We start from the raw sequence: 14,271 nt of genomic DNA on the forward strand, positions 1-14,271 counted from the left end.
TTTTATATTTAATTAAATTTTTATTTTTATTTCTTTAATCGTTTAATCATACATATACATTTAACAAATTTTATTTTGACCATTATCACACTAATTCTATATATATTTGTTAATTGCGTATATACTTTGGTTCCACTCCATTTTCTGTGTATTTTTTATTTTATTCTATTTTATTTTTAACACAAATTTAACTAAGTGTATGACTATTAACACTGTTTAATGAAATGTTTCTTTTTTAATACTGTTAACATAGTTTTAATACGTTGTACCTCTATATTGATAGGTATTTCCATAATTGTCTCCTCCATAACTTTGTCCTAAGCTGCTTTGTCCATATGTTCTTTGTGTATTATAACCGTATCCTGTATTCTGATGAATCGTGTTACCTTGTTTTGTATTATTATAACCGCTATAATCTGAACCTGAATAGCTACTTGAAGTAGACTGATAAGTATTCCCGCTACGACCACCAACAAGACCTCTTCCTCTTGCAGAAATGCCTCTTCCCCTATTATCATTATTACCTCTTCTGCCACTAATTCTATCAGTACCCATGAACCGTTTTCCACCTTTTATGTTAAAAGTATGTGCATTAAGAAATTGTATGAAACAGTAATCTCGAATAGTAATTTGAGGGCATACTTCTATTTCCAGGATTTCCAGATTTAGCTAATTCTGCCATTTCAGTAAGTCGAGGATTTATATTTTGTCCAGCTTCTCTTAATACTTCTATTAGGTCTCCAGCATGCTTCATGTTGTGGGTTGTAAAAAATGCGTAAGCAGTACCAGTTTGTCTTCTTCGTCCGGTACGGCCAATTCTATGTATGTAATCTTCTGATGACGACGGATAATCGAAATTTATTACATACTTGACATCATCCACATCTGTGACAAAACATAAAAAAAGAAAAAATTGGAAGCATTCCCAATGTTTAAAATTTTACATATTATACATATTATTTGTAATGATCATCACCCCATATGTTGGTTGTATTGAGCTCTTAGAATGATCTTCAAACTTGGGAAAGTAATTACACAGAATGCTTAATATTAAATGCATAAAGTGGTCGAGAACAAATTTTAAAGATAGTAAATGTCTATATATTACATGTTTGTAAACTTTTATTATATACAATCTAGATTTTTACTTAAAAATAAAATTTCTCTGAATATCAGGTTTGAAAACCACCCACCTTTTAGCCGGCAATTCCATTTCAAAATCAGCAAGAACAGCCCCATTTACTTTTAAATGTGGAGCTATTCAGTTGGTTTCATATGGAAATGTATGGTTGGCCTAGAGATTAGACAGACACAGCGTGGTGTCTGGTTTGGGATAAAGGCAGCATTTTAAGGTTTAAGCCTGAATGCATTAACCTTATTAGGCAATAGATAATAATTTTAAGAACTAGAGGCACTAGAAAACGCTTGATGTTTTGATTGTTGTACCGATAAATGAATAAATAAAGATAAAGTAATCAGATAGAGTATAATGAAAGTACAGATTAAGTAATACTAAAATATACAATTATCTTATCAGAAATACTTAACAGAATAATAATTATTATGTCATAAAACTGAAATCTTTGTATTGAATTCTTTTGTTTTATATTAAAAGTAAATTTAATGAAAATTTTTAATTTAGAAATATGCTTTTTAAAGCATATGTTAAAGTCAATATTACAATTACTAATACAATACAAGCAAAAGAAAATAAAATATTCACTGTGTCTGCCCAATACTGGCAGTACACCGCGTTCACTTAGGGTACTCTGTGCCTCTGAAAAAAAAAAGTAGACAGTCTTAGTGGTAGCTTTTGTGTGTTTTGTTAGAACCCTTTATATAAATTTAATCTTACATATTTGATTAGTATACAATATAAAATACAAACCTGTTTAAAGTATGTAATGTACTATAACTTAAAACAAATAAAAGGTATAATCTAATCAATGTGTACTTTCAGGGCTCTGCTACATAACATTTTTAATAAATCACACATTGCTACATACATAGCTGTCCACTGGTCTTATTAGTAACGCATCACTGGCTAATCCAATAAGTGTTGCCAATTCCCAGATTTACTCGATTTTGAAATGTCTACATACGTATAAGCTGAGGAATAATACATACCTAAACCTCTAGCAGCAACATCTGTTGCAACTAGAATAGGCGCCCTTCCACTTTTGAATTCCTGCAATACATGATCTCTTTCTTGTTGATTTTTATCACCATGAATACTCAATGCTTGCCATCCATCTCGTCTTATATTTCTTGTAATATCGTCAACTTTCCGTTTCGTTTCAACAAAAATGATCGTTTTGTTTTCTTTCTCATTTCCTATTTCTTGAAGTAATCTATACAATTTTAAATCCTTTTCGAACTCTTGACAAACATCCACGATCTGAATAATGTTATGATTAGCTGATAAAGTTAGAGAACCGATATTAAGATGCATATAATCAGTTAAGAAGTCTTCTGCTAAAGCTCGAACTTCTTTAGGCCATGTAGCTGACCACATTAAGACTTGTCTATCAGGTCTAATTTGTTCAATTATTTTTCTTATTTGAGGCTCAAAGCCCATGTCTAACATTCTGTCAGCTTCATCTAGTACTAAATATGTGCATCTAAAGAAAAAAAAATTAATCCACCAAATGTATTAATTATATTCACTTTTATTTAAAAAAGAACATAATCATACCTGCGCAAATTTGTAGTTCCTCTTTCTAAGAAGTCAATAAGTCTACCTGGTGTAGCAATACATATTTCAACACCTCTTTCTAAATCATGTGCTTGTGGACCTTTAGGTGCACCACCAAAAATACAGGTGTTTCTAACACCTGATGATTCTCCAAAACAATTAGCTACTTCTTGAATCTGTTGAGCTAGTTCTCTTGTAGGAGCCAAGATTAAAGCAACTGGACCATCACCTGGGCTAAGTCTTGGTTGGTGTATGATATGTACAATTGCTGGTAAGATGTACTAAAATAAAAAAGTTTTTAGTACAGAGGGTATATTTTATTTTTCTATGTATATAAAATTAGTATTATATATGCTGTAATTTATAATAAAGAGGTGCAATATAAGTCTAATACATCCTTAATCTGATTGTTTCTGAGTGACTCACTCCAAGTGTTTTTCCAGATCCAGTTTGAGCAATGGCAACCAAATCTTTGCCACTGAGTGCAATAGGCCATCCTTGTGCTTGAATTGCTGTAGGTTGAGAGTAGCCTTGTTTATGTATAACTTCTAACACATAAGGAGGAAAATTTCCTTCTTCAAAATGTTGAATAGGATTAGGTATATTGTCGCCCTTCACAGTTATTTCAGCATTTTCTCTAAATTGGCCCACTTCTTCCTTTGATCTAACATAAATACATTATATTAAAATCTAAACATTCATTTAAAGAATAGATTTAAAATTTATACCTGTTTTTAACTGCAGGATGCTCGATATAAAAATCCTTACGCAAAGGTTCTAATGATCTCACGTCCCAAACGATTTTTCTAAGAGTCCCTCCAGGCTGTTTGCCTTTAATACTACCACGAATATTATTAGTAGTTCCTCTACCACGTCCACCAAATCTATTAATACTGTTCCCACGAATATTTTCAACACCACCCCTAATGTTACCTCTAGCAATACCACCTCTACGGCCTCTACTATGGTCCCTATCGCGCGAAAACCTAAACACACATAATATATGGTTTGATATAATTATAAATTTATAAAAAATATGATATGCTAATAGCAAAATTCATATTTTATTTATAAAATAAAAAAAAATTTATAATTATAAATTTAATACATTTAATGGAAAAATATAATAACGTAATAATTTTTAATAACATAACAATTTATTTATTAAACAAATTATATCTATTGGTATATGTAAAAAAGAAATACATTTTTAATAAATTTATTTGTCGAGACGATTTAAAAACTGTTTTCAACTATATTCTAGTTTAAAAATCATTGATTTCTTGCAGATGCACAGTCAAATGAATTAACATTTAACGATATGTTAAAATACAAATTTTTTTATCGCAAATTTTGATTATTGATTAGCACTGTCCGCAATACGATTCGGCGCTACTCAGTAGTCGTGACAAAAAAAGGATTTGAATCAGATATTTCTACTTTGAACGATATATACATAAAAAGTAGGATATAAATTTGTATTATATAACGTTGGATGTAATTGTCATGTTCCACTTACATTTTCAAATAGGAATACCCTCAAACACCAACGAGCAATAGATTATTCTGCTTTGCAGTTGCTCGCGAACGCTAATCGATACTTCGGTGCAAGCGAATATTATAATAGTTAGTAATTTGATTTGAGATATTTTATAGCGTTTAATGAAAAATTTAGACTTACTTATTATGAGAAATATGAATAAAATAACGAAAATGAATTATGTCGCGTATCTTTAAACTTGCCGGTAAATCCAGCGGATCAAACTGACAAGTGAACTTCCGAAAGTAGTTCCGTATAAACAGTTTCCATGACAGCATCGGCGTAGTGATACACGGATGCGAAAAAATTAAAACAAAAAAATGTGCAATTGAATGAAAAATTTAAATAAAGAAATGTATGGAGATATCGGACGATCAATAAATATTGCCAATTATTCAAAGTTTTCAATATTTATTGACAATATTGTATAGACGATATGTTGACGATATATTGACCGTGAATTTGCAAATTTATTGACAATATTGCATTGACAATACATTTTGATCGTGAAAATTCTGACATTTTAATAATATCATGCTAATCATCGGAGATATCCATAAAAGTACAATTGAGAAATGACTGAATTTTCTTGTAAAATTTGAGTCGTTCCACAACCGCATTACAAATTTGATGGTTAATTTGTTAATTTTAAATGAAATTTATATTCTAATTTATAAATAACTACCTGTTATTTATGTTCCTTTCAGAAGTAAAACTGAACAAGGTTTTAATTTTAATAAAATTCAAAAGTAAATAATAGGGAACGTTTAAATGTAGCGCGGATATAATAGTCATATTTTGAAAAGATGACGCTAGTGTTCTCATCCACGATATCTAGGGATATTTTCTAACTCTATTTTTATCATACATGTAACTGTAGTATGTTTACAACTGTTGTTGATATTGATTAATGATATTAAAATCTTTCTTAATTTAAGATGTCATCTGAAACAGCACACGTAATTTTCTTTACTTATATGTACATATAACTAAGAAATTGCACAAAAGATGAAAAATATAATGAGTTTATGTTACAAATTATTGTATCAGTTCCTAACCTACTTAATTTTTACTCACTCTGTTTATTTAATTTTTAATGTTTCTTTTACACTACAAATGGGATTTTGAAACATTATTTAAGTATGTTAACGTGAAACATGTGTTTTAGATATGCGATACCCTCAGAATCCTTCATTTACCACCAGAACTCCCTGATGACAGACGCAATGAATTACTACAAAAATATGGTGCTATTAAGACACGAACTTTAAGACCTTCTAAAAAGTATACTGTAACTTTTGCAAAATTCAAATCTCAGCAAGCAGCTACAGAAGCATTGTTACGTTTGCATCAATTAAATGTGAGGGGGCAACATCTGACAGTTGAATTTGCCAAAAAATCTATATCTGTAGAAACTTCAGAACAAAACACTGAGGATGACAAGCTTACAAATGAGGAAAATAAGAAAGAATCAATCAGTAAATCTAATTTTCAAGCTTTTTTACAAAAATTAAATAGTTGGACTATGAATCAAGTCTTTACTCAACCACCTCCACCAAATATACAATATAAATACTCAGCACCAACAAGAAGTACTTTAATAAGAATAGCTATTCAATTATTGAAAGAACCAGCTTTTTATACACAGGTAAATTAATTAAAGTACAATGTAACACAAAATGTTTGTGATTTGCATAATAGAATATAGTTTTATAGGTTTTACATTTAATGAACAGAATGAATTTGCCACCTCCCTTTGAAGAATTAGAAGCAGAATTTCCAGCACTTAAAGAAGTTTATGACATGGAGAAATATAAAGATATATTTGGGAAAGAAATTCTGTATGACAAAGAAAATCAAGGTGATAGAATTACCATTTTCTTTATATGTATTTTTAATTACATTGATTAATCCATAATATGAAATAGGTATCTATAATGAAGATGTGGAAGAGGATGAATCTGAAATAGAATCTAATGAAGAAGATAATACAAAACCTTTAGAAATTATACCTGCCAAAAGAAAACGTTCACAATCCACCAAACGTTTAAAAATTCCAAAATTTGTTAATCCAGCTAAACATGTACCTCAAAGTTCTACACAGAAGGTTGTAAAACCAGAAGACATGTTTGAACAAGTACAACGTGGAGAAACAAAAAATCTTAAAATTGAATTAAAGACTGTTGATAAATTATTAGATATTCCAAATAAGGAAGATACTGTTGTATCTGAAAATGCAGTAGATGGTGGTTTTGGTTTAATGTTCCCAGCTTCTAAAGATTCTGAAATGGCTGAAAATAGTGAAAGTAATGAATGTATTCAACGAGAAATAATTACATCTGAAGAATTAGCAAATAATAGAATATCAACTAATGGTAAAAATTGTTTCTTATTTCATAATATTCAGTTGTTCTATCAGTTTCTATGTATTTGAAGGTGTTAATATAAATTATTGTGTGGTTGAATTAATAATATTTTTCTTATTTACATTACAGACCAAAGGGTACTTCCTGTGTTCAAAAATTATCATCCTGGAAAGCCATCAAATCGATTGTACATAAAGAATCTTGCAAAGCATGTAGAAGAAAAGGACCTTCATTTTATTTACCGAAAATATGTGATACCTGACTTAAAAACAGACTTTGAGTATGTCTTAAAAAATAATGAAAATAAGAGAATAAATCAATTTGTAATACATCTATTTAACAGTGTATTCTATTTCAGGTATGATGTGCGTCTTATGCAAGAGGGTAGAATGAAGGGTCAAGCATTTGTCACATTACAAAATATAGATCAAGCACAATTAGCTCTTGATGAAACAAATGGTTATATTTTAAAAGATAAACCAATGGTTGTACAGTTTGCTAAAGCTGCAAAAAGCTAACAAATATCTTTTTATGTATATGTACTAATTTAGGTAACAATATTTGTAATAAAAAAGATTTTGTTATATTTTTTACTAACTTTATTTTATACATTTCATTTCTAATTCTCATCTAACAATAAGTCGGGATGTCTGATGTATTGTTATTCTTGTATTAGAATTCTTATCGCATTTACATATGAATTTATAATGATTATATGATTCACACTGTGAAATTGTACAGTTAATTACTTTCTATAAGTAGAATAAATAATTTGTATGATAAACTGTTTATTTTACTGTTCTACTATTGCACTATATCATTATTACACTAATTCTACTATACGAATTTATTTCATTATTCCTCTCTTACTACTATTGTACTACTGTCTCATTATTCTACATTCTACTGTATACTTTTAGCACTAAATGTAAAGGTTCAGTACGAGTTCAAAATAAGTTCAGTTCAGGTTCAAGTGTGACTTTACTTTATTTTATCTTGTAGTATACTAAATAAATATTTATCGATATACTTGTTAAACAAATCGTAATTATTAATTTGAGAATATTTATGGGCATAAACGGTAAGAAATATATAAATTTCATTAATGTACTAACCTTTGTTAAGCTACAAAATAAGATCTCGTTTGATTTATTCAGTGGCATGTCAGAGCCGCGTCAGCGAATATCGGCGCCCGCCTGGCATCCAATAATTCGCAGACCTCTCGCTAGAGTGCCATGTTTTGAGTTCGATCTTGTACACCGTGTGCGTGAAGCGTCCGGTTCACCGATCACTGTCGAGTTGTAACCGTATGTGCTGTCGTCGTCACTCTATTGCCGTCCCTCATTTCCGTCGTCGGCCTCGCACACGTTGACACGTCCTTTGTATTGCCATGGACGTCAACTTGTTACTTCAGCACTCACAATATGCGTTACCCGTGGGTATCGTGCTTGTATGTGCAATCCTCGTCTTCGTCTTTGGTTTCAAGAAGGCCGAACAACCACCTTTTGCACAGCTCTCCGGGGGCTCCGACGTGGACCGGAAATTTGCCAACAAGAAACGGAGCAAGATCAAAGAAAAGGTTAGCACAACGACGAGCTAACGGCTCGAACAGTAAATCTTCTTTTTTTCGAATCGATTGTCAATGTGATACAACAATCTATATCGCTCGTTCTCCATATGGTTGCTTATTTGTAGCGAGTAAATGTGCACGCACACATGGCTGGTAATCAGCTGACATCACTGTTCAAAGAGGGTTATTCACCATTGTCTTTCTCGATACGTAGAATGCGATTTAATTATGTGTATGATTTTTGAAATAACGACCTTTGTTTATTTTATGTTTTTTTCGGGTTAATTTGCAAATTTTTTCTGTCATAGTATGTTCATATTCATTTGGAGATCTTCAGAAATATTGTAGATGATGTCATATTTCTTCTTGTGTTTCTGTTGGAATTGTTGAAAACAAAATTTATGAATAAAAGCATTAAGAATGTTTGTTTCAAGTACCTTTCTGAAAGAAGTTCATGTATATTGCAGAAATCTGCTAATGGCCAAGCTACTACTGAAAAGGCAAGCCCTGTTAAGAAAACTGTGCCAACAAAAGCAGATGCTTCTAAAAAAGCTACAACTAAGCCAGATGAAGTGGAAGGAAAGTTGAAGGAACGAAAACAGGAAGATAACAAAATTTCTGTGGCTAAAAAAGATAAAGATCAATTAGTAGCTAAAGTTGGAAAAGAAAATAAAGTTGAGCAAGTAAAGAATAAGAAGAATTTGAAGAATTTGTTCCAAGAGAAACCAGTGGACTTTGATGAGGGTATATTTTTACTGAATTTCTTTGAATATTTATTAATATTTTCTTAAATTAAAATTAATCTTATATTTTAAATATAGGAGACTGGGAGCAAGCCTATTCTAGAAAAGACAAGAAAAATAAGAAGAAGGAAGAAGAGTCTCCTTCAAAGAAAAGTAAGAAAAGTAGTAAGAAGGCTGATCTCATTAATGAAGAAGTAGTTAAACAAAAGATTTCAGAGAAAGTAGAAATTAAGGATAAAGTTGCAAAGGAAACTGAAAATAAAGAACTACAAGAAAAAGATAAGAAAGATGTGATACTTACACCTATTCCCAATGAGGAAATAGTTCCAGAGAAAGAAGATCAAAAGGAAGAACCACCTAAGGTATCATCAAAAATTTGCTTTGATATTATACATTGCTTCTATTCAATATTATAATAACTATGTTTACTTATTTAAGATTGAGAAAGAAGAAAAAGAAGAGAAAAAAAGTGGAAAGTCAAAGAAAGGTAAGAAAGTTTCTGAAAGTGAAAACGCACCTGTGGTAACTCCATCTATGCCAAAGGTGGATAACAAAGTCGAAGAACAGAAACCAAAAAAGAAGGAAAGCAATGTAGAAAAAGATTTAGATAATTCTGAAGAAAAAAGTACTACTGTGCAAGTGCCGGAAAAAGGTGGTCCTGTCTTTGATGAACTAGGAGGTAATTATTTCTGTATATTATGAGTACTTTGATGAATTAGTCAGGAATTATAAATATTTTGTTATTCATGTTTTAGATGTCTGGACAGAAGCAAAACCTCAAAAGAAAAGTAAAAAGAAAGCTCGTAAAGATAACTGAGGGTGATTGAGCATATTGAAAATTATGTTTCTTGCGAAGAGGAATAGAGTGAGAATCCTGCTTGGTCCAAACGATATTTGTCATTTGGAACTTATCAGGTGTGTTTTAAGTGACTTACAGATCAACCACCTGACCAAATTGTTCCTTTCCCTTGTATATAATGCCAATTGGACTAGGTTGTTCGATCAGTTATGTTTTATAGACTTTGTGACTGCAGGTGCATAAGTTGATGTGTGGAGAAAAAATCGTTGCAATGATTTTTTCGACATACTAATTGTCTGCTTTAACGAAACTGCCTTGCATTTAGCGAAAGAGGCATAAGTCATAATTTTCACTATAAAATAATTATTCTATATACCTTATTCTTTTAAGAATCTTCGTGTATGTCCATAATGATGCACTAGTATTGTATGAATTACAGCTATAACTATAATATATATTTATAAGATTCTCATATTCAGCATAAATTGTTCACAAAATGGTACTTATGTCTTTTACGTTTCATTTAGATATCTTAAAAAGAATGCTCGGTTAGATTAGTTTCAATTGTTTACTCCTGCAACGAACGTGTTTTTGCATTCACCTTACTAATGCTTCGAACATTCATTTTATTTAACTCATTGTTATGCATACGAACGGTTGAAAACCAAAATTTAGAAAGTATGAGATACATCCAAAAAACAATAAAGTGCAGGACAATCTCTTACCGAGAGGAGTTTACATTACTGATGTACATGCCTTTTTTAACGTACCAAGAGAAATATTTTCGTACTGAAGACGAGTGATTCATTCCATCGTGTAGATCCAAAATTGAATGCTTACAGAGCTGCATGTTATATTTTATCACGCAAAGTACATCAGTAATAAACTTCAAGGATTGATATGTATTTATAAGAGTATATAAATCTGTAACAAAATTTGTGCCAACTTGTGAAAAGAGGTAAAACGAGGTGCGACGAAAGTCATTGTGATTCATTCAATAAAAGTTAATATATTTTAGATAGTTGAATTTTATTATTTATTTGTTTATAGAGTAAATATATAAATGCTTCATGCTCAAAACTATTTTTAGTACCGAAACATTAGCCATTAAAAAGATTTTTTCTTTTTAATCACTCGACTTTCGAAGTACCTAGTTCTTACATATATTTACAAAGAAAGATATTGTGTTTTGCCAACATCGGTCTAGGTACGATTCTAAACGATTTGAATTATTTCACAAATAAACATGATCAAATGTCAATCAAATGAACATTATTTTCTGTGAATCTTCAATCTAAACCAGCCGTTCACATTTTTTATAGAGTATAGTAAGTGGGTATATTCATTGCGTATTAAACATTGTCCCCGAAATGATTTTTTAGGATAACGGTTATTTAATCGTTAATACTTGTATGTATAATAATACCACTTACCAAGATGCAAGAGTGAAACTCTACGAGAGCACTAATGTCTTAAAGGATGGAAAAGATATCCATGATGTCTTTAAAAATTGAGTACTATATTTCAAAGTTCTTCGGCTTCTATTTTCTGAGAAAAATAATTAAAAGCTACAAAAAAAAAGGAAATTCAATTCGAAAAATGACGTTAGTTGCAGTCACTTTTATTGTAATAAGTAACGTAGAGGATACATCGTAACGTCATTTGCTCGAACCAATTTATTAATTAGTGTTACATGTTAATATGTAAAGTATGGATAATTAGCGAAGAGATAAAGGATTATATATATACACACACACATATATATATAGGGTGTATGGCGAATGAAATATTGTGATAAGTATACTGTATACCTGAGCGTTACATGAACGTTGTAAAATAGTACTATTAAATACTATCGTTTATAGCTTTTACTTATAAAAGGAAAATGAAAAAATATCTGTTTTTAAATAGTTACTGATATTTTGTACTTTTGTCCTTGATATCTCACGGGCGTTTCTCACATTATACTTGTACATTTTTGCGACGTAAACACTCATCATTGACTTCAGTGTTTCGTGTATTTTTTCAAAAGTTCTCATACGAAATGCTGATATCCAGTTTCCATCAAACCTCGAACGAGCTTCAATTCTATACACAGCGTGAATTATTGTTGTTATAAAATCTAATGAAATTCAATCGTCTGTGTCAAATGTGTGTCCCCTTCCGCGTGCCAAAAGTATACTCTACACTTTATTGAAACCAACTGTTAACACTTGGCGGTTTGCACATAGCTGTTGAATTCTTATTTCAATATGTTAAGGATGAACAGGCAACCTTTGGAATACTAAGTTGTTCAGAATTAGCATAATAACGGAAAGCAAAATTAATAGTTTCTGACCCTGTTACAGTAATTTTCTACACAGATAAAAGTATTTACATAAGCTTTTAACGTTATAGAATTCACTGCTTGTTTTTAACAAAATTAAATTTCTATTGTATCTTACTGTTCTATAATACCTGACGCCATTTTTTGCGAGAAATATTTTTAATTTGTGAATGGGTACATTTACTGTATCAAGTTTGTAACAACAGCACAGTACTGTCAGCGAACCAAAGTGTTAACAAGTTCTGGTAATGAAAAGTGATTGACGCTTATTTATCGGCTATCTGTAAACATCTTTAGCTAGTTTTTATAGAAGCGTTCGCTTGATCCAACTTTAGGGAAGATTTGAAACGTACATAAATATTATGATCAGTGGATTTCTTTCTAACAAGTTGTGAATCGTTTATAACGGCACTAAATACAAGTTCATGTATTTTAGTTCTAAAGGCGCATCGTTCGAATGATTCACGTGAATTATAAACTAGGATTTCTCTGCGAATTAATCGAGCGAGTGAAATCATTAGACGATAACGCGGTTACGGTTCAACGCTGAACGTCTGAGTTTATCGTCGAAGTACTTAAGTTTACAATCGGAACAATTTGGACAGCTGTCGAGTCATGCGATCTAGGTATATTTAATATTATCGTATTTTTCTATGTACTTGGATCTCCAATTCGCGTGATACGAGTCGCAGCGGCGTTTGTGGACCTCGGGGTAATATCAATCATTTTCAAAACTTAATAATTGAAAGTCTGGAGATCTGGCAAATTTGAAAATTTAAAGTTCTTGAGTTTTAAAAATGTGACTTTGAGAATTGGAAAATTCAGAAACTTGAGAATTTAGAAATTTAACTTTAATCCAAAAGTTTTGATTTCTAGCGAACAAAATTTGAAAATTGTGCTCGATACTAACAGAATTGATATTTCCCGAGTAAATTTGAGGAATCGCCACTGAATAGATGGACATCGTATTTTAAATAAGATTTATATGGACTTTATTCACATGCCTTCGGAGCATTGGTACGTGTAATCAACTCTTCGTCGCTGGATATTTAATTAAAAAGTCATGGGAGGTTGAACATCGAGGACACAAAAAGAAGCTAAAAACTGAAATTTCGTGCTAATCGAGAAAAGTGTTATTGTACATATGTATATTAATCAGCAATGTTCTTTCTAACTAAACATTGTATGTGCAATTTTATTGTTTACTGTGGTGGTAGTACCTTAAATAATAGAGATACGATAACGTTGTCTGTTCGGTAAGGGATACATCTGATTCTTATTTATGCTTTAGTGATTCTATTAGGTCATCCAAATGAAAGGCAAGTGCTCGAAGAACTCGAGTTTTCAGTGCATAGTGCAGATCTCGAATTTTCATAGAAATTTAAAAGTTATGGAATTAAAGAAAAGAGTATGAAATTTACAAATTTTCAAGTGAACAAGTTTTTGTAATTTTTTGATCTTCCAAGATTTGCAAAAAATTGTAAAATAGTAAAGACGGAAAATGTTTCGTTGTCCTTAAAAATTATTTACAGTATTAGAGTTGAATATTTTATTCTTATCAACGTGAAAGTTCATGAATGAATTTAGAGGACCTAATAGACTTTTCTCGGTTTCTCAAAGTGATCTGTTAATAAAAAAGGGAAATGTTTTGATAGAATTAAAAATTCATAGATGGCCTAACATTTGCAATATTGAACTGATACGCCAGAACTCATAATTCAGTAGGTGTAGAATATTATTCCTGTGGAGCAGAAAACGTCATAGTTATCTACAATGTATTTTATTCACCAAAAGTGTTGTAGTTAATTAATATCTATATAAATGTATTTGTGTAAAATGCGTGTATCTTGGTCAGTTTAAATATTATTATTATTATATAGCGTATAATGTATCGTTAGGATGTATCCGAAAAATAATTGATACAGTGTGAAATTTTTGGTTCGAAATCAGAAAGGGTGTATAATTTGAGAGAAGTATTCTGCTTTCTAAGTTTTTTTCTTTAAAAAAGAAATATGTCGATATTTAATCGATGCAGATGAGGGAACAGAATATTTCTTACTTTATGATTTTGGTTGTGACATTTTTGGAATAGAAATTATATAAGCGAAAAAGTGGATCACAAAGTAGAAAGAAAGAGGCAGAAAAAGACAAATGAAATAAGGAATAAAAATTATATTTTTCCAACATTTCTTTGAGAACATTCACTGCGCCTGTCCGTTATTTATTATTATA

At 30.8% G+C, this 14,271-nt stretch overlaps 3 protein-coding genes across 7 annotated transcripts; 2 read left to right on the plus strand and 1 right to left on the minus strand.

The window, feature by feature from the left end:
- On the minus strand, positions 1 to 4,538 carry LOC100876793 (uncharacterized). Of its 4 annotated transcripts, XM_012282056.2 has the most exons (8): positions 4,377 to 4,520; positions 4,215 to 4,295; positions 3,424 to 3,681; positions 3,122 to 3,359; positions 2,696 to 2,976; positions 2,128 to 2,621; positions 643 to 885; positions 1 to 569 (listed from the first exon to the last, which is right to left on the minus strand). In XM_012282056.2, coding segments are annotated over exons 2-8 (1,830 nt in total). In that variant the 5' UTR covers positions 4,217 to 4,295; positions 4,377 to 4,520; the 3' UTR covers positions 1 to 255. The 4 variants fall into 4 exon arrangements, with proteins under 4 accessions (XP_012137446.1, XP_012137445.1, XP_003701915.1 ...); XM_012282055.2 differs by having other exon boundaries at positions 4,215 to 4,514; XM_003701867.3 differs by lacking the exons at positions 4,215 to 4,295; positions 4,377 to 4,520 and adding an exon at positions 3,902 to 4,137.
- A 523-nt stretch (positions 4,539 to 5,061) lies between these two features.
- Positions 5,062 to 7,187, plus strand: LOC100876683 (RNA-binding region-containing protein 3). 2 transcript variants are annotated; one of them, XM_012282059.2, is made up of 6 exons: positions 5,062 to 5,194; positions 5,404 to 5,883; positions 5,952 to 6,096; positions 6,164 to 6,610; positions 6,731 to 6,881; positions 6,960 to 7,187. In XM_012282059.2, exons 1-6 carry the CDS (start codon positions 5,174 to 5,176, stop codon positions 7,117 to 7,119), a joined length of 1,404 nt encoding a protein of 467 aa, XP_012137449.1. In that variant the 5' UTR covers positions 5,062 to 5,173; the 3' UTR covers positions 7,120 to 7,187. The 2 variants fall into 2 exon arrangements, with proteins under 2 accessions (XP_012137449.1, XP_076390539.1); XM_076534424.1 differs by having other exon boundaries at positions 6,179 to 6,610.
- A 609-nt stretch (positions 7,188 to 7,796) lies between these two features.
- On the plus strand, positions 7,797 to 14,225 carry LOC100876574 (uncharacterized). Its single transcript, XM_003701865.3, has 5 exons — positions 7,797 to 8,180; positions 8,639 to 8,915; positions 8,993 to 9,276; positions 9,353 to 9,593; positions 9,670 to 14,225. Exons 1-5 carry the CDS (start codon positions 7,992 to 7,994, stop codon positions 9,729 to 9,731), a joined length of 1,053 nt encoding a protein of 350 aa, XP_003701913.1. The 5' UTR covers positions 7,797 to 7,991; the 3' UTR covers positions 9,732 to 14,225.
- The last annotated feature ends 46 nt before the right edge of the window (positions 14,226 to 14,271 follow it).

Source organism: Megachile rotundata, chromosome 8 (genome assembly GCF_050947335.1).
Source record: "Megachile rotundata isolate GNS110a chromosome 8, iyMegRotu1, whole genome shotgun sequence".
NCBI lineage: Eukaryota > Metazoa > Arthropoda > Insecta > Hymenoptera > Megachilidae > Megachile > Megachile rotundata.

Coding starts and splice junctions, on each gene's coding strand:
- LOC100876683 (XM_012282059.2), top strand. CDS start 5,174: ATGTCATCTGAAACAGCACAC. Junction 5,884..5,951: donor AACCAGCTTTTTATACACAG/GTAAATTAATTA, acceptor ATAGTTTTATAG/GTTTTACATTTAATGAACAG. Junction 6,882..6,959: donor GACTTAAAAACAGACTTTGA/GTATGTCTTAAA, acceptor ATTCTATTTCAG/GTATGATGTGCGTCTTATGC.
- LOC100876574 (XM_003701865.3), top strand. CDS start 7,992: ATGGACGTCAACTTGTTACTTCAGCACTCACAATATGCGTTACCCGTG. Junction 8,181..8,638: donor GGAGCAAGATCAAAGAAAAG/GTTAGCACAACG, acceptor TGTATATTGCAG/AAATCTGCTAATGGCCAAGC. Junction 9,277..9,352: donor AAAAGGAAGAACCACCTAAG/GTATCATCAAAA, acceptor TACTTATTTAAG/ATTGAGAAAGAAGAAAAAGA.
- LOC100876793 (XM_012282056.2), bottom strand. Junction 3,360..3,423: donor CATCCTGCAGTTAAAAACAG/GTATAAATTTTA, acceptor TATTTATGTTAG/ATCAAAGGAAGAAGTGGGCC. Junction 886..2,127: donor TGTTGCTGCTAGAGGTTTAG/GTATGTATTATT, acceptor GTTTTGTCACAG/ATGTGGATGATGTCAAGTAT.